The following is a 26,445-nucleotide window of genomic DNA, read 5'->3' as shown; positions in this document are numbered from 1 at the left end:
TGGAGTAAAAGCATCAGTGCATATACTAGGCAAGTGACAAACAAAGCTGTACACAACAAACAGCTACTGACCTACTACTTTTTAACCAAGTTTTATTCTCAAGTCTTCAGTTAACTGACAATTACTCCATTGGCAGCAGTATTGATACAGGCTGGCTTATCCTGTTAAAATAAGGTGAAATGAACTGATATTGAAGAAAACTGTTATTTATACTTTCCTGGCTAACCAGTAATTTAAAGTACATCTCCACCAAGGTTAGCAAGTACAACTTGAAAAATAAACAAAATGCTGCTTTGATGACAGACATTCAAAATGTGTAAATAATCGCCTTTAATTTTTTAAAGTTTAGTAAATGTGCGAATGCAGATCATAATAACTAAATTAAAGCATTAAATCGTAGCGTTGTCTATTGTTATGATATTGTAACGGACTGGGGTTTATGGTTATTTGTGATTGTTGGCCGTTGTTCAGTAAGACATTGTGTTTAAGAAATGTTCTGATGTCCTGAGCGGCAGTGAAGGGGTCGGGGCGGGACATGTGATTGTTTAGACAAATAGGATGTGGTGTTTGGGGAAGATAGTCTCTCATTGGCTGGTTTTGTTGGGGATCGAGGGTCAATGAGGAAGTTAGGTTGTTGTTGATGTGTGCGAGTGACGGAGTGAAGGAAAAAGGCACATGTTCGTGTAAATGTTAATCAAGTTGATAAACGACGAAGAAGCTTCCTGTCCTCTCTAAGTGAGGACGCTACAATATTTTGTGTCAGTGATGGTAAATGTTTATAATGGAACCTTGAGAAGGGCTACAGAGCTGCAATAACATACACATACAGCAGGTTTACATGTTTCAATTGATCAGGATCAATCAAGGTTCTAAAACATCACAGAACCTTATTTCTACATTGACTTAGAAAACAACAGACACGTTCGTTCTTTCACACACATTCATGTCAGTGTAATCATAGATTTGTCTATAAAAAGTGAGAACTAAAAAAGTGTGATAAAGGAAGGTCAATGTTTGATTGACAGCTGATCTCTGTGTGGAGCAGAAACGTCACCACGAAGAACTTTGAGCAACAAACATTAGTCATGATAATAATATTTTTTTACAGTAAACTCGCTCAGAAAGTATTGTAGACGACATCTGACCTGTGACACAGTTCGTGTCACGTCGTTAAAGTACTTCAGGGGACGGATCGTGATGCTGGGGTTTGTAGATTCAGTGAGTGATGCCAGTTTGGAGAATTTGCTTAGAAACTGTGTGTGATCCTCTTCGACTGAGAGCTGCTTCAGTTCATAGTCTTTCCTCTTCAGCTCAGTGATCTCCTTCTCCAGTTTCCCCTGAAGATCTTTGACTTGTTTAACTTCACTTTTCTGCTGGGATCTGATCTTGGGCTTCACTTCAGACCTTACTTTCTCCACCCTTTCGACCACCTCATTGAAGATATCCTTACTCTTCTTCACTGTGGCATCAGCATCGTCATTGAAGACCTCAGAATTCACATCTTCCTCTAGGTCCTGGAGTCTCTTCTGGAGCTCTTTCTTCCTCTTAGTCTTTTCAGCTACAGCTTTATATTCCTCCGCAGCGCAGCGATAACAGATACACTGCTGATCAGTGTGCTTGGTAATATTCTTCTCCTCATTGTGACGAGAGCAGATGTTCTCCTGAGGCTTCTTGAATGGCTCCATCATAATTTGCTTCTTGGATTGAGGTTGGTGGTTGATATTGTCGTAAATATTCTGGAGGTGTTTTTCACAATAAGAGGCAGAACAACCCATACAGGACATGAGAGCTTCAGAGGTTTTTTTTGTGCAGAAATCACAGGCCACATGGTCAGGTCCAATGCAGAGATCACCAGTAGCAGGTGGGAGGTCCATGTTGTTCAGCTCCTCCATCAGATTGGCTATCACAAAGCTTTTCACCAGGACAGGCCTCTCTAGGAAGATCGTTCTACAATGAGGACATCTGCGGTGTTTTACCCAATCATCCTCGTCGAGGTTGTTCAACTTGGCAGTAATACATCTCATACAGAAGCTGTGTCCACAGCCAATAGTCACCGGATCCTTCATTGGATACAGACAGATCGGACAGTTGTATGAGTCCTGTCCTTGCTGCTCCATTTCAGCTGGTGTCAGTGACTGTAGAATAGTTTCACTTCCTCTGAACAGAAACAGATCTCTGATGAAACAGTATGGTCTTACCTCACCAATGTTGCCACAGTGTTAACAAGGCGGCTTCTTTTATTGCCACACTGTTTAAAGGAAGATCCAGACAACAACACATTGAGACCATGTGGATTTTACAGCCAGTAGTTTTGCTGTCCTTAGTGTCTCTGAGCTGTATCTATTGAGGAAGTTTCATAATTGTTGTGTGAGATCAAACTCTGCAAATGATGGATAAGAAGTAGTTTATCTTTCATCACGGTAGAGTGGAAAGGAGCAAACTGAAATTACAGACTGGTAAATGTGGCTGGTAACATTTTTCATTTTCAAGGAGCACTCATAGAAATGTTGACTTTTGTTAGAACCGGAGTATTTTTGTGATATACCCTGAAAAGACAGAGACTGACCATGAACACTGTTGTTTATGGTGTTTCAGTTATTCTCCATGATATTAGTTTCACTTGGTCTCCATCAGTTTTGAATGAGATCCGGGAATGAAGACAAAAGAAAAGACTGGATTTATTCTTTATTTAAACTTTCAGCTTCTTCACACATTTGATTTTCATTGGTTTACACATAAGAGATTTATACTGTCCATGCTTCACATTTAAAATATGACCAAACATCCGACACTCTGATTTTATTCATCATTTCATTTCATCAGTTAAGTCTGTTCAATGACTCTTGTTCAGTGATTTCATGGACACACAATCAGATTGTTTCACCTCCATCTCACATGTGGAAAAGAAAAGAACAAATAATCAGCTCATTGATGATGATCAGGATCAATACAGGTTCTAAAACATCACAGAACCTTATTTCTAAATTGACTTAGAAAACAACAGACACGTTCATTCTTTCAAACACATTCATGTCAGTGTAATCATAGATTTGTCTATACAAAGTGAGAACTAAAAAAGTGTGATAAAGGAAGGTCAATGTTTGATTGACAGCTGATCTCTGTGTGGAGAAGAAACGTCACCACGAAGAACTTTGAGCAACAAACATTAGACAAAAGAAGTTAAAGATTTAAACACCGAATCAAAATCACTCTATTTGAGTTCACATAACTCAGCTGTGTCTCCATAATAAACCCTAACTCCAGCATAGAGAGGCTGAGTGAATGTGGTCTGGACTCTGTGGAGGAGAGTCATGGTGTCAGAGATGCTGTAGAAGGACAGAACACCTGCACTGTGAGCCAGGTTTACTCCTACTCTTGAGGACCAAGGACCTGGCACTTGAGTCAAGATCTTGTTGTAAAAATAGTTATAACTGTTTCCAACATAATATAACGACTTATAAAGATTTATCATTGTATCCAAATCCACATTCATCTGAACTCTCTGCTCTTCTGATATTGTTGTATCTGTCAAATATGTGCCTCTAGAACGTCCTGTAGACGACATTTGACCTGTGCCACAGCTGGTGTCACGTCGTTAAAGTACTTCAGGGGACGGATCGTGATGCTGGGGTTTGTAGATTCAGTGAGTGATGCCAGTTTGGGGAATTTGCTCAGAAACTGTGTGTGATCCTCTTCGACTGAGAGCTGCTTCAGTTCATCGTCTTTCCTCTTCAGGTCAGTGATCTCCTGCTCCAGTTTCCCCTGAAGATCTTTGACTTGTTTCACTTCACTTTTCTGCTGGGATCTGATCTTGTGATTCACTTCAGACCTTACTTTCTCCACCCTTTCGACCACCTCAGTGAAGATATCCTTACTCTTCTTCACTGTGGCATCAGCATCATCATTGAAGAGTTTCTCAGTATTTGGAAGGATCTTCATATCTTCCTCTAAGTCCTGGAGTCTCTTCTGGAGTTGTTTTCTAAGGACACAGAGCTCTTTCTTCCTCTTAGTCTTTCCAGCTACAGCTTTATATTCCTCCGCAGCGCAGTGATAACAGATACACTGCTGATCAGTGTGCTTGATAACCTTCTTCTCCTCATTGTGACGAGAGCAGATGTTCTCCTGAGGCGTCTTGAATGGCTCCATCATATTTTGCTTCTTGGATTGAGGTTGGTGGTTGATATTGTCGTAAATATTCTGGAGGTGTTTTTCACAATAAGAGGCAGAACAACTCATACAGGACATGAGAGCTTTACAGGGTTGTTTTGTGCAGAAATCACAGGCCACATGTTCAGGTCCAACGCAGAGATCATCAGTAGCAGGTGGGACGTCCATGTTGTTCAGCTTCTCCATCAGATCAACTATCACATAGCTTTTCACCAGTTCAGGCCTCTCTGGGAAGGTCGTTCTACACTGAGGGCATCTGTAGCCTCCTCTCCAATCCTCATTGTCCCAGTTGGCAGAAATACATCCCATACAGTAGCTGTGTCCACAGCCAATAGTCACCGGATCCTTCAGTGGATCCAGACAGATCGGACAGTTTAATGAGTCCTGTCCTTCCTGCTCCATTTCAGCTGGTGCCGGTGACTGTAGAATAGTTTCACTTCCTCTGAACAGAAACAGATCTCTAAGGCAACAGTATGGTCTTACCTCACCAATGTTGTCACACTATTTAAAGGCGGCGTCCTTCGTTGCCACACTGTTTAAAGGCAGATCCTTTGTTGCCGTGTCTTCCTTTGTTGCCACTTTGTTCAAAGGTGGCTTCCTTTGTTGCCAAACTTTTTAAAGGCGGATCCTTTGTTGCCACACTGGAGGAGGCTGCCTTTGTTGCCATACTGTTTGGAGGCGGAGCCTTTGTTGCCACACTGTTTGGAGGAAAAGCATCAATGCATATACTAGGCAAATGACAAACAAAGCTCTACACAACAAACAGCTACTGACTTACTACTTTTTAATCAAGTTTTATTCTCAAGTCTTCAGTTACTGACAATTACTCCATTAACACCAGTATTGATACAGGCTGGCTTATTCTGTTAAAATAAGGTGAAATTAACTGATATTGAAGAAAGCTGTTATTTATACTTTCCTGGCTAACCAGTAATTAAAAGTACATCTCCACCAAGGTTAGAAAGTACAACTTGAAAAATAAACAAAATGCTGCTTTGATGACAGACATTCAAAATGTGTAAATAATCGCCTTTAATTTTTTTAAGTTTAGTAAATGTGCAAATGCAGATCATAATAACTAAATTAAAGCATTAAATCATAGCGTTGTCTATTGTTATGATATTTTGTGTCAGTGATGGTAAATGTTTATAATGGAACCTTGAGAAGGGCTACAGAGCTGCAATAACATACACATACAGCAGGTTTACATGTTTCAAAGATAGCAAAGGTATTGTTTTAAGGACTGGGTTAAAGTGACCTTAATATTAAAACATATTTTTTAAGTTTACAAGGCACGAACATTAATTGGCTAATGATACATTAATAACAGCTTCTCACCATCATCATTTCAGACAGAGGAGTATAGTCATAGCAAATGTGAGTCTTTTTATGTACCTCATTGAAAAGAGAGCAGGGTTGGAAAGCTCTTCAGGGACGTGATTTATTTATACTGTGGAATAAACAGAAGGACAAGTGCTTCCTTGTGTGCAGGCATACACTGGCCGAGCGCCTGCAAAGAGAACACACACAAACAAAATAGACACGGAAATAATACATAAGCACAAACACAAACCTGACTACGTTCATCCACTCAGTCAAAGGAAGTGATATTTGATCCAGACATCATAGTTGTCCAATGTTGTATAAATCTATTGACATACACACACTTTAACGTGTGGTCGAACGCACACACACACACACACACACAGCACGTCATGTGGTTCTTCTTCTCAACTCCTTATCAAAAAGGGAGTCTGCCACAGCGGACAGATTAGATTTAGAGGAGGCTTTCATACCTTTTTTTCTCACAATATTTCATGAGATCATCAGTCTTAGAATGCTTTGAGGCAGGAACGCTATGACCTCTGGTAACCGCGACATGGCCTGCACGCCCAGATCATCATCATCAACACGCGACGCCAGGAGGAGGACCCAACGAGCCAGGAGGGCAGGACTGCCTTGTGACCCAGCCAACAAGGCACTGCACTACAAGAACCTCTGTCACGCCCAGTATATCGATATATAAACTATGTGCGCACTTTGTCTAAGCGCCTTTTTTCCTGTGCAGCTTACTGCGTAGGACTGGAGGCCCATGCCTGGGCCCATGCATGATAATTTGCTAAAAACATAATTTGAGAAAAACATCACATCTTGAAAAGCCATCTCGTACTAAAGGGAAGTCATAAATTGAAAGGTTAGAATGCAGTTTCCCAAGGAGAAGTCCAAAGCAATATTTAACTTAATGTCTTATTAATCACTCTGCATTTTTAAAAATGCACGATTGTGTAACCAGGAGATGTTGTTAAAGAGTGAGGCCCTCCGCTCTGTCTGGTGATTGGCTGAGTCCCACAGCTCTGGATTGGAAAAGTCACATCACAACAGGAGCCGTCTGAACTGGCAGGCTGGTCGAGGCAAGATGACGGCCAAAGTACGGAGGCACATAGAGGGACAAAAAGGAGCACAACCCTGCATGTTTATGAATGTTGCTGGTGGAACTTCATTGTGACAAGGGCCCTGCTGCGCCTATTTATTTGAATTCAGCATTAAAAGTGGGAAAGGCAACTCTGATAATGTGATTGTGAGTCAGTATTTGTCTAAGAACATGGGATCAAAGTCACATTAAATGCAATAAAAAGCAGATATAAAACATTAGTGTTTAGAGGCTTCAAATGAATGGATGAATATCATGGCACACCAAAATGGAGCCAAAAGGGCTTTTGAACAAACTTTCACACTGGGGTCAAAAGATACAACTTTACAAAAAAAGGGACTTTAATGCTCCTATTCAGGTGCACAATTCTAATTTTGGTTATCACTTGAAACAATTAAATGCTCTAATGTCCAGAAAACACATTACATATCTCACACTGTCCATTGCTGCAGCCCCTTTTTTCAGCCTCTGTCTGAAACACTAGATCCTGCCTCTTTAAGGCCCCCCTCCTGATGAAGCCCAGTTATTGTGACGTGTGCAGAAGTGATGGCCGCACTACCGATGGGGTGTTTCAGGAGCTTCAGTGTTCCCTTTTTTTTAACCTTGCATAAATTTTACATAAACAGAAAACATTTGTAGCTCTTTGGAAAGAGAATCTAACAGAAGCTAACTGTTGGCGAACACACTCAGGAGACCCTCTTTCTGTGGCAATGTTGTGTTTTGCACATCCAATTGTTTCATGGCCCCCTGGTGGCATTAAAGTTGACCAATAAAATAGGATTTTCTTGCAAACCTGCATCCTTTTGTTATGACGTCAATTCTTGTCTCATAACTTTGATATGAAACTGAATATATTATGTTGTCAACAGCTCTATTATTTAATCATTACCATATATCAAAGTATAGGGGGGAGATGGATAGGAAATAGTGCGATCAGCCGAGAGTCGATTTCAAGGGATGTGAACCCATCTGGTATTTGCCCTTAAGATTTGGCTTTTCAGTCGCACCATTCTTGATACGCACACACACATACACACTAATGAGGCATTAAAAAGCTGATGTAATGTTGAGTATGTGAGTACTCTGACTGTTTATACAAAGCCTCATTGAAAGCCTCATTGAACATGCAAATATGAAAGTAATTATTCATGTGTGTGTGCGTGTGTGTCTGTGTATGACAATGTGTCCATGCACATATGCAATATGCATTTTCCACTTTGCAGTCTGCTATGTGTGTGTACATGCATGTGTTGATCAAAACCCCTGCAGAGGGCTGGGGCCCTTCGTGGTGCCCTGGTTGGTCAAACACTCATGTGTGAGGATGATGTCACTCACGTGCTGCCTTCATAACTTCCACTGATGCTGAATCACCTCACATGGAAGGAGAGCAGCAGAGAGACAGAGGGAGGGAGGGAGGGAGGGAGAGAGAGTGGGGGAGGATAAGTGATAGAAACAGACAGCAGGGAGGAAAGATGAGAGTGTGAATGGATTATTAGTTCAATCAAAGAGCGTGAATAAAATGAATATTGTGGATGAAATGTATCTCTTAAATACTGACAATAATACGGAAATTAGTTTGAACTGAGCTGCTCCTGTAAAGAAAAGGCCTGAACCGGATTGTTAGAAGAAAAAGTAAAAGAGCGAGAGAAGAAGGAGTAGAATAGTGAGCTGATGAGGTGGCATTAAAAGAGGGAACGGCAGAAAGATAGAGGGTGAGTGTGAAATTAGCTGGGGCAGCGGGAAGAATGATTTGAGGGCCTATTTTTCTACCCGATTACTGGTGTGACTGCCAATATTGCATCTGGTTCTGAACACAGCAGTGACTATGGAAAATCCCCTGGCAGGAAGAATCACACACACACACACACACACACACACACACACACACACACACACACACACACACACACACACACACACACACACACACACACACATACAGACACACACACACACACACACCAGACAGATACGGAGCATTACCCTCTCTGTATCTAGGTTTTGATATCTTATATAAGTGACTCTAATTTTGACCTTTGCCCCCTTCACATCACTTGATTTTCCAGATCTCATCTCCTGCCACGTCTTCTCTGGCCTCATACACTCCCTGTATGTAGCCATCACTTCATGCCACGTTCACAGGTTTTAAATTGATCGACAGTCAATTCCTAAGTAACAGAGCTGCAGTCTAGACTTTCTTCATCATTCTTGAAACTCTCTGTCTTGATTTCAAACAGCACTCATGAGGGCCCACAGCAGGTGGATAAAGACCAGGAAGGGATATGAGTTAAAGAATAATTTAAAGTCTCTTATCTTTTCTCTTTGTTTTTGCAAAATCTGTGCAGAAGAGGTGAACAATCTACCACTGTGACATTTGAAGTAGCGTTTGACCCCTTTTTTTCCCCTTTTTTCTCTTCTCTTTTCAAACTACCTTCTCCCAGTAATTTTTTCCATGCTGCTCTCTGCTCCTAGTTTTCCATGTGGAGATGTCTTTGGACTGACAATGAAATATAACAGAGCAGAATGATGAATGGATTCTGATGGATTCTTGCAAAAAAAACAGACAACCGTGTCTGCTGTCCAGCATGATCTCATCATACATGACATAAGAAGTCAGTTAAGAGCCTTTTTCAAAATGAAACGTTTTGCTATGATTATTGAATTCCACTATGCGTCAGGGTTACAGATAATGACTTGATCGTTTTCTATAAAGATTCTCAGTTGTCAAAGTGATCGGACGTCAACTGGAGCAGCTGTTTGATCTTGAAGATGCTTCACCATGCATCCGAGGAGACTTTTTTTTAAATAACTTTGTTGTCCTGGCATCAAAAAATGTTACAAATTCGACTTCAAAGGTTTTATTGTTTTTTAAATTAAGACTGTTTGTAAAAATTTACAATATGACACCTCCCCAAAATGAGCCCGGAACAATCGATCCCCGGTTTGGAAGTTGCAACTGGAACGCCCCCTCAAGTCGGAATTTTGACTTGGTGGATTGGAGGAACTTTACCGCCCACGAGTTCAAAATACAAGATGGCTGCTCCATGTATCAACAGTAGGGAAAGCTGTAGTTTTTACTGTTTGTTAGCACCTCTCTCATTAAACAGTTATAGTTAAGATAGTTGCAGGAGGTGGAGACACGTCGTCCATCTTTAAATAAAGTCTGTGGTTTACATGGCACCCCATTGCCAAAGTATAGTCCCACAGAATGGAAATCCTGGTTAAGGACACAATAAACTTCAGCTCACTTTATGTTCTTAGTCTCCTGTATGCATATCTATAAAAGCGCCTGTTTTTCTGCCAACATGTTTGACAGAGATTTTTCTACATTCCACGTCTCTGCTGCTGCTGCTTACAGTGCCAGCTTTCCACCGTGCATTGGTAAAGGTTAAGAGAGAAAATGTACAGACGCAGCTGCAAGCTGGTGTGTCTGTGTTAAAGTCATCTGTGCGTTGGACTTGAATAAGTTGCTATTTGTGTTTCTCATATTTACACATAGAAAATGTAGGATTTATGTCAGAAATCAGCTCACATTCAGTTGTTCTTTGGAGATTTATCACTTTTACCTGAACACTATTTGTGGCAAGGGTATTTTTAAAACTATTTATTCCATATGTTGATATTAAAAGCCAGAGCATAGCTGGCATTAATCATACTGTAGTGTTATAATATTATATTTAGTGTATCCGGTTGGCAAAGGAATGTCCACCAGCAGATAGTTTTGATGTTCAAGAACTTTATTGTCACTGTGCAAGCAAGATGAAATTATGAAATGTGTAATACTCTAATTCAATTGTGCCTGTTATAAAGACCAATAGGATAAAGTATATATACAAATAAGCAGAAGAAGTATAAAATAAAGTTCTTCAATAACTTATTCAACAGTTATTTTAAAATCAAATTTCAGGAAATCATCAGATTTATTTTATTTTAAAACAAAAATGTACTATTTGTGTATGAACCATGTCAATCCAATAAATATCTACATGGTGCAACTTGTCACGTTTGCACAGTATTGCTGTTCTGAGCTGATAGAGGTCCCTCAAAATGTCACTGTTGCCCGATCACCTTGAAAAAACACAGTCACACCTCCCTCTGTGCTGGACTGGAACCAAAAATTCCATCTGATTCGTTTTTCTAACAACAACGAGACATTTCTTGAAAGTTTAAACATCTTCAGGCAAAAGAACTCTGGACCAGTTCAACAAATAATTAAAAGTTTTCATTTCTGGATCAACCAGTGATTCTCAAACGTTTCTGTGACAGTTTCTTTGTGACAGTGAAATCTGAAGTAACGGAGCCAAAACAACATTGCGATTGCTCACTCAGAAACCGCTGAGAGCAAGAGCAGGACACAGTAGAAAATCTGTCCCTAGTCTTTTCTATAGTAGTTAATACAGACAAAAACTAGATTTTAAGCTTTTTATTCCATTATTTTCAGACCCTGCATTGTGTAGAATGATACATACCAAGCATTTAACAATAATCTCTACCTAAAATTGTTTGTATTTGAGTAAATCAGCAGGAAATCCTTCAGGCACCGGGTGATTCTTGTCAATTTTGGTTCTTTCCTGGCTAAAGGAACCAAAGAAGCTTCTTGTCTGGCTACTGTCTATCATCTTCACGCACTTTTGAGGACACCTGAATGGAAACGAGAAGGAGGAGGGTCATTTTTGTATGTGTTTATGGAAGTCTGTTGCTGTAAGAGTCCACCTCGAGAGGATGATATGGTTTAAAATATGACTACCTGTTTCTTTCAGTTCAGCACGGTGGGAAGGTTGTGGAGTGAGAGCGGCTCCATCACCCGTGAAAGAAGTCAGCATGTGAATGCACCTTATTGCATGATGATACAGTCTTTGGGCATCCTCCAGCTTCTCTTCACATCTTCTCTCCCCTCTGATGTCTTGAAGCCAAAGCGGATCCCTACAGGGCTGACTCTCAACGAAGGATGGGAGAGGACGAGGGCCAGGTTTTGACAAAAAAACATATGCACTCTCTTGATTAAATCCGAAGGGATTATTAAACCAAAATCCAACTGGCGTCGTGGCCAAGTAGGAACAGTGCAGAAATGGAACAGGCCGCTTCAGGAATTATGGATATGGAAAGAGAAAGCAATAATTTCCAGACAAGTGTTAAACAAGGCGCTGGGATTACAGAGCTTTTCACTTCACAAATTCACAAGCCTGTAAATTATTCATGGGTCGACGCAATCGTTTAATCGTTTAATACAAGGCTCTTAGTTCTCAGTTTGTGTCAATGCGTGAGCCAGAGTTTTCATTTTTTCATAGAGAAAAGTCAGTTATGTCCATGTGGATTTGTCGAGCTTGGATCGATCCCACACAAACCCAAATGACCTCAGACCAGCGGTTATTTATCACACTCTGCTGCCTGAACGAGCCTTTTTCTACAGAAGGCTGTGAGTGACTGTTACATAAGCGAGGAGAATTATCCAGACACGGTCACGCCCTCTCGCTAAAACAATCTTCTCCCTCTCTTTTCTTAGGACTTTCTCCAGAGAGAGGTTTTCAGGTGTGGAAATGTTGATCGCTTGCATGAAACCCCAGAAGAGAACAAGTCTCACAGAGTCGATGAAATGCACTGTATGCACTCACACTTTATCCAAGCCCTTCAGGATGCTTTTCTGTCTGTCTGGGGTTTTCAGCAGCCACGGTCAATCAATCACACTGTCAACCTGAGGTTACGACAGAACCCTGCTGCCCCAGACCCACTGAAAGGTCTGGTTCCTGGCTCGCACCTCTCTCTCTCTCGCTCAAGTCTCAGGCTCAGGCCCAAACGGGTGCCCTGGATTCAGCTCCGTTCCCCTCCCTGCCAGGAACAACGGACGGCGAGCGCTGGAAACTTTTACCTCTTAATGTTCAATGGCCATTAGTCCAAATGGGACAATGGCAGCAAACAGCTCAGGCTGATTCACGTCAGAGAGCGATGTGGGACGGCTTCTTCAACAGGGCGGAGGACAGTCTGGTGGAGCCCAGGAATGTGATGACAGAGCTGCAAAGCACAGAGAGATTGAAGATGTAGACGTCCCTGCAGGAAGGAGTCATGGGACAACTATGCATAGTAGGAGGTTGATGTGTTGGTGTCGGTGAGAAGAGTGTACAGCTGTGGTTTCAAGCCTAAAAGTACCCTTTGATTGACACTGGTCCAGTTCCAAATTTGATGACTTGAATTGTAGACTGTCGATAAAGATGGACGTCATGACTGCTCTACAAAAGTGAACCCAAAGAGTCTTTATCACCGCCTTGTGGCTGGCTGAAGTATAGGTCACAAGCCCTGTCTCCTCCACGTTAGCAGATGGGACATGAACCAAACTTAGAAATCTAATTACGGGTCAAATACATTTTTCACAAAGGTAGTTTTTGTCATTTTAGGAAGTTCTTACCACACTGACGCATGTTGAAATAAGTTTGATTGCAATTGTAAACGGTCACCCCTGACTCTGGATGTATCGTCTATCTTTATTTACGATCTATGATTTGACCTGAAAACTGAGTGTTACGTTACACTATTAAATACCTTTTTTCTTTTGTATGACATTTTTGATATTAAGGTCAGTTTGTGGTAGAAGCTGAATTCTGACTCTCAACCAGTAGCTGATTATTGGTCAATATCAGTTCAAACATGTATCCACTATTAGCTTTTATTCGATATATCTATGAATTTTTCTTTGCAAACTGAATTTCACTATAGCTCCATGCAGTCTCAATCAAATCAATCTAGTGTCCCTTGCTAATAATCATTGCTGCAGAGGAATTTGTCTGAAGGTTTCTGTGTTTCTTCTCTCTCTCAGCCGCCCAACAGTTATCTCAGAAATGTGGGACAGCAAACGAGGCCTCAAATCCACTCGGTAAAGAATCCAGCATAGGACAAGCACACACTTCCACCACTTATATCCTGACAATGAAAATAAAAAGGACGAGAAAACCAAGCCACATGTGAGTCTCACTAAATTCCTTAAGTTCAACTTCCCAGAAACCGCAACAGCAGAGCTTGTATTTCCTATGAGGTATGTATGTGTTTGCGACACTGTATGTGTGTGTTTGTGTGCGCGTGTGTACTCGTGTTTGTTAGGAGCTTTTCTTTCGGAGGAGAATTTAACTCAGCGACTGAGACTTTTCACCAATATTTTCCTCGCTTCCCTTCCAGAGGTTAAAGAAACTCTATCCTGAGCGAGTTCCATCTTTTTTACGAGTTGTGGAAGAGGAAAATCATTTTTTGGCACACCCAAACTTTTATGCAGAAAAAGTAGGCCACATTTATACAAACCATCATCTTATAAGTGAGGGAGACTTACGGTTGGCAGCGTCTCCTAAATTAAACTACTTCAAGTTTGTGTGCTCAAATTTATGGCTCTGATAAATCTGAGTCTAAATTTGAGCTGTCGTTACTTCTGTCTGTTCCCACAGACTTTCTGCCACATAAGTAGTTTTGATATGGCAAAGTCCCAGAAGGCCTGGAGGTCAGACACAGACAGGCTTCGCCAATATGTGATGATTTACTGTTTACAAAGTGCTTAAATCCATATTGGTTTTTAATGACACATTTTCTTTATTACTGATTCATTCAGTAACTATTCCTAGCGATAATGACACATAATTCAAAAGGTGGCTGGTTCCATTCAAAAGAGTCTGGTCACCATGTGCGTGAAAGGACTCTGTTCACTGAAAACGAAAATGAGTTCACCTCCATATCATGACAGCACCTCGAGGAAAAGGGAGAGATCCCTGGAATGGGACATCCCCCGCTGGCAAACTGTAGTCGATCCTAATCAGTGACAGGAACTTGGATGACAAGTTTGTGGAAAAACAGTAGACTTATCCTCGATATTATTTTGTAGCTTAACTCCTTTATCGACCATAAACAAACTCTAAAGTTGACCCTTTCAAATGTTGATTCTCCAATAGGCATGAGGTATGAATGACTATGTCCATGTCTGTGGCATGAATACACAACCCCCGTATTTGTATCAATTAAATGCACGTGATGATTTTTGTTTTTTATTGTTTCGTGCGCACACAACTCAATGACCCAAAAAGCATCACCTTCCAGATGTTAACCTTGGGAAACACTGACCTCTTCTGGTGATCTGGTAAAGAAGCACAGCACAGTGATCTTAGAGTAGCTATTTAGAATTTGATGTTGTGCTCTGACAAGTTCATGAGGCTTAATTCATCTACTTTACATTGATCAACACACTGAAACACATCATAGAGCTTTAAATGCACAAGTAAATGCACATCTTGTTGACTATCAGCAAAACCTTCTGATTGGATCCAAGCCGAGTTTAGAAAAAATCTATTTTAAAAAGTACTAAATAAGTGTTGATGGCCATCATGCAGTAGAGATGAAAGCTGAGCGTTAGAACTTGGGTAAACTCTGTGGACATGTTTCTCCACATCTAATTTACATACCTCTCCCGATTTGGTAAGAAATGCTAATGGTGGTTAACATCAACATGAATTTGACAAATACATCCAGGATTTGTTATAACACTCAGTTACAGTGGACTTTACTGTCCTCTGAAGGACGTCTTAATCTGTGCTGGTCACTGTTGCATTAGAATATACATTACATGTGAAGTGACAAATGAAGAGATCAAACTCGTACACCTCAAATCATATAATTTTATTATTTTACATCAAAAACATGGACTGCAATAACATTGTCTGATTTCAGTATGAGTCATTCTGACAATGACGCAGCTCACTGAATATCCTCCATGGTCATGTGACAGCTATTATTTGGCTAATAAATAAAAGCCGTGCAAGGCGGCCATTTTTGTGCGCTTTGAAGAGTCTGGTGTTGGACGACAGACCTGGGATTCAAAAAGCACTTGCAAATGATTATTAATTTAGTTTCAACTTGTATGTTTTCAAAATAGAAAGCATTGAATGATGTTAATGCAAATGACAATCTAAAACAATCAGAACACCACCATTGAAACTCTGTAAAACTATGAATTATTTGCAGCGACTATTTGAACCAGGTCCAGTCAGGATGGGAGAGGCCGCCAGGGATGCGCACGGGTTAGATTCTACTTTTTGGCGTTCTGAAGACGCTCAGTCACGTTCTCCCAGTTAATTACATTCCAGATGGCCTTAACATAGTCTGGCCGCACATTTTTGTACTGAAGGTAGTAGGCATGCTCCCATACGTCAATACCGAGGAGAGGGATGAGACCTGAGGGATGGAAAAGAGAATTTTTCATCTGTGACAATAAGAGAGGACAATATAAATACATGTAGAGAGACAGTGTTCATGGCTCTTTTGTCACTGACCTGTCGTCCCCTGCAGAGGATCCTGGTTCGCACAAGCAGCGATGCGAAGTCTTCCGCTCTCCTTGTCGTAGCCCAGCCAGCCCCACCCTGAGCCCTGCACCGCAACGGTAGCAGCGGACATCTTTTCCTTCAACTTCTGGAGGGAGCCAAAGTCCTGATTGATGGCTTGCAATAGCTCCCCTGCAAGAAGTGAACGAGACAAGTACAGTCATATTTAATATTATCAGAAATCAAACATTCTAGTTGTTTACATTTTCTATTTTCCTCAGAAGAGAGCTGCCATGTCAGACTCAATTTACTGAAAATCATCCCTGTTATGAAATGTATTTGTGATACAGAATATTTACTTAAGGGTTTGCCAGACATGTAAATAAGCTTCCTGGATAATCTGTTAAAGGACTTTTAACCTCTAGGGGACTGAAAAACTATATATATACCAAAATATATATATGGTATATATATATATATATATATATATATATATATATATATATATATATATATATATATATGGTATATATATATATATATATATATATATATATATATATATATATATATATATATATATATATATCAGCTTAAGGGTACCAAAATGCTTAGGTACCAGATTTTGGTGGTGAATGAATAGGATTTGGCTGAAATGCCGTTTACCCCTTAAACTCCAAAAGTGTTTTCTGGACGCAAACACTTCACCTACCCCTCCATTGGCATAGTGGTGAGTACATAATGAGTGAATTTTCATTTATGGGTGAACTATTCCTTTAACGATCGGTACATGGTGCCAATACAGGGTCATTTGAGTTCATTGTTTTTACATAAAAAGTGAATGTTAGTTAACTGCACAACAAACCAGTGTAGGTTTAAAGACAAGCTGAACCCCCCGCTGATATGTTTCTACCTCACCCTGTGGCTCGTCTCCACCGTTCGGAGACAGGTTTGTCCAGAAGATGGTGTGATTAATGTGGCCTCCTCCGTTAAATTTCAGAGCAGGCTGGAGGGCGACTTGTGCCGTCACGTCCCCTGAAATATAACACAAATAACAACCAGGTGAATAAAAGGACACGAGATCGAACAGTGGCCACCGGCGGATTTCTTCAGGCTATTAATCGTCCGTACCCTTTGCCAGTGCCTCTTGATACTTCTCCTCCGTGACGTTGAGGTTGTTCACATACGTGGCGTGGTGCTTGCTGTGGTGCAGCTGCATGATCTCTGCACTGACGTGGGGCTCCAGGGCGCCATAGTCGTAGGTCAGGTCAGGCAGGGTGTGCTTGTGCCTGGCTGTGGTGGCCTGGCTTATGGTTTGCCTGAGGCCGGCTGCACACCTGGAAAACAATAATAAAAGGAAACAACTGGAATGACTTGCCAACCACAACATTACCACAGAGGTTTTTAGACTGGTAGACAACACATGATTCCTAGAACTTCTCCAATTAAAGCGAACATTAGTCCTCGCTAGGGTTGCAAAGTTGGAAACTTTCCATGGGAATTAACGGGAATTAACGGAAATATACGGGATTTAACGGGAAAAAACTGGAAATGTTGTGGGTAATTTATACTAACTGTATTACCTTGTCATATACAACATAAATATAAACATTTTGTTTTGTCAGGCTGATTTGAGCCCTGTGGAAACTTTGGGCACTTGACTATATGCTTCTGCATCGTTGTGTCATTCTTAACATAGGTCTTTGCACAGTATTTGCAAATGTACACAGCCTTTCCTTCTACATTGGACGGGGTGAAATGTCTCCACACATGAGATAGTGCACGTGGCATTGTTCTGTAGAATAAGATGAGAAAAAAGTTTGTAAAAAAACACTAATGCAATGCCAGATATAAATAGTTAGTCAAACAATTGGAATAGTCTGTAAACATATTTTACAATTGATGGATAAATGAATGGAAATAGGCTAGATGAACAATCCTCAATAAACATGCTAATATATTTTTACCTGACTAGTCCTGCACACTACAGCAGGCCTCAATAGTGCTGTAGTGTGCAGGATGCTGGGAGTTATCTGCATGTGATGGAAGAATGCACAGTGGAGGGTTGAAATTCAACGTGCAGCGTGTGCTGCATTCTATACATCTTTAAAATAGAGTTTTGAATGATGTTTTTATTGCTCAGAGTCTAATTTGCGTAGTTTTTTTTCTTTCAAAATTCCCACAATTTCTGGGCTTAACTTCCCATGGAAAGTTTCCGGAAATTTACCGGAAACTTTCCGCCCCTTTGCAACCCTAGTCCTCGCACGTGTGTGTCTATCAGCTGAAGGTTTGTTGAGCTTGTGCAATTGTGTGGAAGTGACCTGTGGGTTTCCTCGTGTTGTTGTTAGACAATTTACTAGCTAAATGAGCCTGTGTTAGCATTGTGATCAATGTCAACACGCCACACACACACACACGCCGGTGAATGAATGACTGTGAAATAACAACACAACAACTTTTATTTTGTGCGCCACAGGCTAGCCTAGCCGAGCTGCTGCACCGAGTTAGCATCCTGCCTAGCTAGCTGCTAGCTCTGATAACAACCTGTCAGGAGTGTCATGAGCCACGACAGCTAGCCGGAGTTAGCTGCTCCTTCACTGATGTCAGTAGCTGCTGTGTCGGTGTCAGTTGTTTACCTGCGTATCTGAGCAGCTCTGCAAAGCATGGTGGTGTCAGTGTCAGTGTCCTCAGCACAGACGCGAGGGACGCACGCAAACTACAGATCACTGCCCTTGAACTGAGCTATTTCAACTTGACGGCGCAGTGGACCGTACCATTCTCTTCCAAGCGGGGGTGTTGACGAGAGCGTGCAGGCTTTTCATCAACATCTGCTGCTCCAGCCGAGGCCAGGGCAACTCTCAGAAATATTTAAACATAATGAGTCAATACGAATATAGTGAAAATGCCTTAAAGTGTGAGAATATGATTCAATACAATAGATGATGTTGTTTAAGCCTCCCTCCTTTGTGATATTCTTCGACACATCAGGAAAAGTGCAGCGGGCTGTTATTGTACAGGCGATTGATTTAAAATGATTCAGTGTTTGTGGTTTGAAAGACGCGGAGTTAAAATAATATATATTATATTATAATAAAATATAATATAAGTCGTAATAAATGTTAATGTATTAGCACAAGTTAGTTTTTAAACAAGCAGCAAAGAATCACGTGAACGCCTCTTCTGCCATACAGGAGGTGACGCCAGAGATCGTCTAGGTCGAGGCAAATGAGTCACAACAATAAACCAACGAGAACAGTCCAAAATCCACGACGAATGACGTCAAGCAAAAGTTTATATTCACAACTATTCATCAACTATCAAAATTGATAACGACATTGAATGAAGATATTTTCTGATCTTTTTAGTCTCCCTTTGAACTTATTGAGCAAAGTGTTTTTACAGTACTTTGAAGTATCCTGAAATCATCTATTTTCTACAGTGAAAATCCTGAAATGATCTATTCCACAGTGCAAATGTTGGACTTTAATTTGAAAAATCTCCAAAACTATACGGTAAACATGTTTGATATGCAGTATGTAGGTAGTCAGAGAGGTCCTGAACACAGGCATATCAGTCTCTCTCTGAACTTATTGAGCAAAGTGTTTTTACAGTATTTTGAAGTATCGTGAAATGATCTATTTTTTACAGTGAAAATCCTGAAATGATCTATTCCACAGTGAAAATTTTGGACTTTAGTTTGAAAATCTCCAAATCTATACAGTAAAAATGTTTGATATTCAGTATGTAGGTAGTCAGAGAGGTCCTGGACCCAGGCATATCAGTCTCTCTCTGAACTTATTGAGCAAAGTGTTTTTACAGTACTTTGAAGTATCCTGAAATGATCTATTTTCTACAGTGAAAATCCTGAAATGATCTATTCCACAGTCAAATGTTAGACTTTACTTAGAAAAATCTCCAAATATATAAAGTAACAATGTTTTATATTCAGTATGAAGTTAGTCACAGAGGTCCTGAACACAGGAACATCAGTCTCTTTCTAGGACGTTTCCCCCCTCCTCTCTCGTTGTTTTTTGATATTCTATTTTATACTATTTTATTCAAATGTTTGGTAGTAATTAATTGAGCATTGCTAGAAGAGAGCCTGTGACCCAAGCATTTCATTGCCAGCAACTGTTTAATGTTATTGTTGTGCATTTGATAATAAACTCTTGAATCTTGCCTTCTTGTGCTCAGCAACTCGCCGCGGAGTGAGACCTCCTGTCTGTCCTCGCTGCTGTGGAGGCGGCACTGTGGTGCAGCGGCAGCCGCCTCACAGACTCGATCTGTCCTGACTGCTGAGAGGAGGAGGACAATGGTGGACACGCCGAAGCGAGTCTCTCACGTTTAAACCCGTTTTTTTTTTACCGAAGTCCCGCCAGAAGCCACCGGGCGCCACGGAGTCCACGAAGCGACCCCGTCCTGGTGAGTGTTCCTCCCGCGGGTTCGATGCCGGAGATCTGCACCCGGGGATCCCGCTACTTTCAGGAGAAGCAGCGCAGGGGAGGGGGTCATTTCCTTCACCGCCATTTTGTGATAACAAGGAGCCGAAAACAGAGCAAGGAATCGCACGTTGCCAGGCGGGACATTAAGACGCTATCCCCGGGTAACACGCTAGCTTCGGAACCGCCGTTTGTTCCCCCAACGGATGCTAAATGTTGTTAGCACTCGATAGCTAACGTTAGCGTGCTTATTGTGATAATCCTCCCGATCCTTCGCCGCTGCTCGTCTCCCCAGCTAACACCTCCGGCTCGACAGCTCGTTATAAGCTTCCCATGTTGAAGTTAATTAACGTGTTTATGTCGCTAACTTGGTTGTCTTGCGTGTGTTTATCTGCAGTAGGTGGTTTAGGAAGCTGTTATCTTATGTAGCATTTTTTTTAGCATTAGCTGTCACACCAGTGCGTTGTTGTTTAAAGAAGAAGAAGAAGAAGAAGCAGATTAAACACACGACATCCATCCGACAAATTGCGATTAACGATGTTTTTCCTGTGGTGTTTATCCCCCAGAGTCCACGATGACCAACGAGGAGCCTCTACCCAAAAAGGTGGGAGTCTTTTCTGCTCTCTGCTCCTGGAGTTGTCACGTGTAATGAGCCATTTTCTCTCCTAATGTCGACCAGTCTCTAACCTGCTTTTTGTGTTTTCCCCACACAGGTTCGCCTCAGTGAATCTGACATGAAGACCCTGACCAGAGAGGAGTTATGCACAAGGTAAGATATCTGCCCCCGTTGTCTTGATGTGAATTGAATTGTGGGAAATCTCAACTAAATCTTCTGCACCTTTTTTTGTGTTTTAGGTGGAAACAGCATGAAGCATATGTCCAGGTCCTGGAGGCGAAATATGCTGAGCTGTGTTGTAAGTAAACATTTGCCATTCACCAATGATCCCACGGCACCTCTATATTTGCCTCTAGATTTCTCTTTTGACACGTTTGCTTTCTCTGCCCCCCGTCCACGTCTTAGCCAATGATGTCACCGGCCTGAAGGAGTCGGAGGAGAAGCTCAAGCAGCAGCAGGAGTCTGCACGCAGGGAGAACATCTTGGTCATGCGACTTGCCACCAAGGAGCAGGAGATGCAAGAGTGCACAGTAGGTTTCTCATCATCTCCTCTTTCAATGTTTTTAATATGATGGGTAGAAATGTGCTTTTGGGGGTCTTCCCCCCCCCGCTATGAGTAGTTGGTGCGCTCAGCTCCTCTTTGGACTGAACTCGTGTTCTCCACAGTGAGTGATGCTCTGGCCTTCATAATCCCCTATGAATTATTAATAGTGTGGAAGACGTGACCACTTGTTAATACTAAGTGAAGTGTAGTTTCTCTGAGGCTGCATCCCACCATCACTTCCATTCTTTATGAATCATTTACACGATTAGTATTTTCTAGGTTTTGACTTATTTTGTGTTCACTCCTACTCCTGACAAATGCACACATTCTCTCTCAGTCTGATCAATTAGAAGAAGCTGTCGAAAGTGTCTTGTGGGTAAATACAAAAGGGTAAGCAACAGTTAACCAGCATTGTGTTATAAATACAGCAACTTAAAATGGTAGTCATGTATCCTCATTTAAATTCTGCCCTACGAGTCACCTAATCAATTACCTGACATCCTTCCAGCGCTGTGCTCTACGTAATATTCCTCCATGGGTCGAGGAGGTGCTTTCTCTGCTCTTATCAGAATGACAGATCCGTAGTAGATCACCCTGTAGCTTTACAGCAGCGCGTGTCGTTCTTGTAGGGCAGCTGAGGTGAGCACACACTGCTGGGTAGAGGCTGGAACGATAGTAACCTTGACGCCTGATAGGTATTTTCCTTTTAACCACTGAGCTGTAACATAGCAGGAGATGGTCTGGGACTGAAGTGGTTGTTGACACGTTAGTTGCACCCTTTGCCCAGTGAAATATTGAGGTTAAGGTGACTATTTGTATAACTATGTCTCTGACGGGTGAGTTTTGGTTTGTTTGTTGTTGATTTGAATTTGTCAGCTCTGTGTTCAATCAAAACAAATGGCTGGGTGTGTCCAAGAATGACAACGTACAACATTGTTGCCACAAGTATTGAACAAAATGATACAAAATCTGATTTTGGGTTAATTGCAAATGTCGCTCCGTCGCACAACTTTCTAACACTTGTTTGTTTCATCCCGTAGACCCAGATCCAGTACCTCAAGCAAGTCCAACAACCGAGTGCGGCCCAACTGCGGTCATCCATGGTGGACCCAGCCATCAACTTGTTTTTCCTCAAAATGAAGGCTGAACTGGAACAGACTAAAGACAAACTGGAGCAGGCCCAAAATGAACTGAGTGCCTGGAAATTTACACCTGATAGGTAAAGACAATCAAAATAACCCCCCCCTCCTCCTCCTCCTTGAGACAAAAAAAGTCAAGACTTCCTCACGCCCCTCACTCTCACTGCAGGCATGCAGGAACAATGGTGGGGGGGAAGGCTGACACATGCTGTACTCACCACGAGACTCAGACTTTACAGAAAGCCAGTCACTGCAGAACAGAACTGTTTTTGTACTCTCGCACTGTGCCAGCTACATATCACATAACCATAACGTGAAAAGACAGAATGGTCAGGTGACACTTGTGTTTCAGCTCTCTCCCCTCGCGTCCCCTCACCGTCCCAGGGCCCGAAGGAGTCCGGACTGTTCCTGAAGAGGTGGTCACTCACTTCCCGACATGGATATGCCCTCTCCGCCCCCTCAGCTCAAACCAGACAGTTCCCATATTAAATAGAGGGGTTATGGCGGAGGTTGAGTCAGGCAGGGAGCATCCCTAGCCTTAAACAGCAATTGAACATTCTAAAGACAATCCCTATACTTGGTTTATAAAGACATTTAACCGTGGATTACACCACACACATACCTGCTAGTCTGCCTGAGAACCGTAAAGACTTTTGGACAGTCTAGTCAGATTGCAGTAACATGAGGAAAGTTCTAGGCTTCTAAAAGTAAGACTTTGGGGGGCAGAGCTGCTAGGAATGATGTTGAGACTGTGGTGGAGCCAGATCCTCGGTCCACAGGGGACTATGGCTCAGGCACGAGAGTCCAGTCGCCTAGGCCTCTGAACAGGGGCCCAGTCACGGTAGAGTGTATTTACATGTTTATTTTGTGACTTGTTTCTTTTTTATTGGTATTTATTTTTCTTTCTCTTGTTTCTCTCAAACAAACACTTACTGCAGTGTGTGTGTGTGAATCAAGGTGCTCAATTGGCTTTAATTGTTTACACTTAATGTAAAATTTGCACTTTATTTACAATTTAAACCTTTGCTTAGTTCTTTGGATGCACATTGAAACACACTGCTGTAGGTGAATGAGTCCAGTTTGAAGCTGTGAATGCAAATGTCTTTTTTAACAAGTCATGTTATGAGTTGATGAGAATGTATTAATTGTATTTCTGTGTGTTTTTGTGATTGACCGCACAATTTCTCCCTCAGCCTTTTTCACTTTTAGTTTTTTTTAGATTTCTTACCAGTGTGGCCCAAATCTTTAGCCACTATTTTCAAAATAAGAGCACACAGTGGAATCTCTTACATTTTACAGTTTTTTAAACACTTATTTACACTCAGATCTTTTGGATTTGAGGTGGTAGTGTGTAAACAGCCTGTTGATACATATCTACCCAGCATCTTGGATGATATAAATGGTTTTATAAGTACTAATTGTGGAGACAAGTTGTACAAGCAACTGACTAAAGCTATGTGGGCGCATGATTGCAAATTACAATCAGTAATGTACATACATGGATTTTAACAAGTTTAATATAACCAGTTTAATGACTTCTGCTTTCAGATGATGCAGCTGCTGAATTTTGCCATTATTATTCATGTTTCATCCCAGATGACTTCCGTAGACATTTATAGGTGGCAGTTAACTATGGTTTTAAATTGTTTGCATCTCATTTACGTGTAAATTCAGAAACTTGATGACGGCTCCTTAAAGCTTAATCACAATACTTAAAATTATAATTAAGAGGCATGCTGGACTAAACAGCATGCTCTTATTTAAAGTGATGGTTGTGTATCTCCTATTTTGCTACACGTAGCCGCAGGTCCTCTTTCAAATTACATTTGTAATATTTCATTCAGATATTATTCTGCTTGTGCTTCACTCTCAGTCATGTAGCGGGTCTACTTTTTTGCATTTCAGAACTTGATAGTAACAGAATTGCTACTGGTCTCTTTTTTAACATGTATCCATAATGTAATGGATGTTTTGGTTTTATAGATGTGTGGGTTTAGGTAGCTTGTTTGGGTTGTGAGCCACATTGAGGACCTTAAATTATGAGTATGAATAATAGCGCTTTTGATTTAGTCAGAAAAAGTTAGTTAAGACCATTCACAGTAAGTAATTAACATCTATTTGTATACATGTTCTGTCTGTTGGTAGCTGCTAATTATATATTGCATTTGGAGTCAGGTCAACGTGGAAAACTGTTAAGGTATGGTTTTTTTTGAAGGGTTTGTGCTGACTCTGCAAAGCGGGTCATACAGCTGAAATGTATCAGATGCCATCTCTGCCTTGCGTGTTCGTCCCTTGGTTCACTTTGTGATGTGAGACTTGTTTCCCTTACAGCCAAACGGGGAAGAAACTGATGGCCAAGTGTCGAATGCTGATTCAGGAAAATCAGGAGCTGGGCAGGCAGCTGTCCCAGGGACGCATTGCCCAGCTGGAAGCTGAGCTGGCCCTGCAGAAGAAGTACAGCGAGGAGCTCAAGAGCAGCCAAGACGGTGAGAACAAGAGCAACATCTGCATCTCACACCCGCATCGTTTTTCTTGAATTCTGTTTTGATTTATATGATTTTTGACTTTTGCATGTGTCTGTCGCTGATCGTGGTCAACCCCACAGAGTTGAATGACTTCATCATCCAGCTTGACGAGGAGGTAGAAGGGATGCAAAGCACCATCCTGGTCCTGCAGCAGCAGTTAAAAGAGAGCCGACAGCAGCTGACTCACACTCAAGGAGCCGTGGCCGGACCCAGCAGGACTTCACCCGCTGCTTCCAGCTCATCCACTGAACCGTCCGCCCAGCCCGAGCAGGTGATCGTGCCCTCTGAAGTGGGCAAAGACTACGGGAGGGTCTCCAATGGACCAAGCAACGGCAACTCATCCCAGAGGAGTGAGACCACTACACCCAGCCTGTACCGGGAGGTGAGCAGCACCGAGGAAGACTTTCCCATGTCCCCCATGGTCTGCAGCCCCGGCGAAGCTGAGACCAAACTGTCCAACCACTCAGAGGAGGCGTCAGGGAATCAGACTGCTGCGGGGAGAGTTGGAGGACCTGTGGGTTTCGGGAGCCAGCTGAGTGCAGGATACGAGAGCGTGGACTCTCCGACAGGCAGCGAGACATCATTGACTCAGCACTCCAATGACACAGACTCCACCACCGACCCCCACGAGGACAAGGCTGCCGTGGTGACCAAGGGCACGAGGACTACAGGGTCACGGCACACCCAGAACGGCCTGGACTCCAGCACGAGCGACAGTGCGGTTTTGTAATGTACGTTGACATGTACCTGTCTTTTCCTTTTTAAAATTTCTTTTTATACAATATACAAACAAGGCAACAAATGCATAGTCTGTAACACAGCGCTGCTGTCCGAGACATTTTGTTTTCACCCTCCGCCCCTTTGCCTATCGTGATGCCTCTGTCACATTTGTGTTGCTAAACGGGGGATATAATGGGACAGGGTTAATGTTAGATTTGAATTGCGTGGGTGTATGATTTAAAACTAGTTCCTTTCTCTCTGCTGTTTATTTGAGCACGTCTATGCTGTTCTTGTTTGAGCTCTTCACACTGAAATCAGGCATCTGGTGTCGTAACTCATCGTCAAAAGTCAGTAAAATCACTTAATTACGGTAGCTTCGCAGTATTCAAGGTCATTTTTAGATGTTGGCCTGTGTTCTTTTCTTTTTTTTTAATACAGTTTTAATTTTTCATTGACAAAAAAAAGTTCTGTTCAAAAATTCAGTTGAATTGTGAGTAGTTTATATGCGATGTTCATATTATTCTGACTTCAGTCCTTTTCATGTACTGACCAAATACCAATAAAGATTTTTAATACAGTA

At 41.7% G+C, this 26,445-nt stretch overlaps 2 protein-coding genes across 3 annotated transcripts; one reads left to right on the top strand and one right to left on the bottom strand.

Moving 5' to 3' along the window:
• Positions 1 to 15,226: 15,226 nt before the first annotated feature.
• sod2 (superoxide dismutase 2, mitochondrial) lies at positions 15,227 to 18,603 on the bottom strand. The gene is made up of 5 exons (XM_061091202.1): positions 18,519 to 18,603; positions 17,014 to 17,219; positions 16,801 to 16,917; positions 15,895 to 16,074; positions 15,227 to 15,796 (listed from the first exon to the last, which is right to left on the bottom strand). Exons 1-5 carry the CDS (start codon positions 18,545 to 18,547, stop codon positions 15,651 to 15,653), a joined length of 678 nt encoding a protein of 225 aa, XP_060947185.1. The 5' UTR covers positions 18,548 to 18,603; the 3' UTR covers positions 15,227 to 15,650.
• A 1,558-nt stretch (positions 18,604 to 20,161) lies between these two features.
• wtap (WT1 associated protein) lies at positions 20,162 to 26,445 on the top strand. Of its 2 annotated transcripts, none has more exons than XM_061091198.1 (8): positions 20,162 to 20,304; positions 20,888 to 20,925; positions 21,035 to 21,090; positions 21,177 to 21,235; positions 21,343 to 21,467; positions 22,522 to 22,700; positions 24,952 to 25,106; positions 25,226 to 26,445. In XM_061091198.1, the coding sequence occupies exons 2-8, from the start codon at positions 20,896 to 20,898 to the stop codon at positions 25,873 to 25,875; spliced, it is 1,254 nt and encodes a 417-aa protein (XP_060947181.1). In that variant the 5' UTR covers positions 20,162 to 20,304; positions 20,888 to 20,895; the 3' UTR covers positions 25,876 to 26,445. The 2 variants fall into 2 exon arrangements, with proteins under 2 accessions (XP_060947181.1, XP_060947182.1); XM_061091199.1 differs by lacking the exon at positions 20,162 to 20,304 and adding an exon at positions 20,422 to 20,485.

Source organism: Limanda limanda, chromosome 18 (assembly GCF_963576545.1).
Source record: "Limanda limanda chromosome 18, fLimLim1.1, whole genome shotgun sequence".
Taxonomy (NCBI): Eukaryota; Metazoa; Chordata; class Actinopteri; order Pleuronectiformes; family Pleuronectidae; genus Limanda; species Limanda limanda.
Note: the sequence above shows the minus strand (reverse complement) of the source record. Positions and strands in the feature narration are given on the sequence as shown.

What these genes read in the sequence shown, in the direction of transcription:
- sod2 (XM_061091202.1), bottom strand. Translation starts at nt 18,547, where the DNA reads ATGCTTTGCAGAGCTGCTCAGATACGCAG. An exon ending in TCAAGAGGCACTGGCAAAGG is followed by an intron (nt 16,918 to 17,013) that starts GTACGGACGATT and finishes GTTATATTTCAG; the next exon opens with GGGACGTGACGGCACAAGTC. An exon ending in CGGTGGAGACGAGCCACAGG is followed by an intron (nt 16,075 to 16,800) that starts GTGAGGTAGAAA and finishes CACTTCTTGCAG; the next exon opens with GGGAGCTATTGCAAGCCATC.
- wtap (XM_061091198.1), top strand. Translation starts at nt 20,896, where the DNA reads ATGACCAACGAGGAGCCTCTACCCAAAAAG. An exon ending in AGGAGCCTCTACCCAAAAAG is followed by an intron (nt 20,926 to 21,034) that starts GTGGGAGTCTTT and finishes TTCCCCACACAG; the next exon opens with GTTCGCCTCAGTGAATCTGA. An exon ending in TGGAAATTTACACCTGATAG is followed by an intron (nt 22,701 to 24,951) that starts GTAAAGACAATC and finishes TTTCCCTTACAG; the next exon opens with CCAAACGGGGAAGAAACTGA.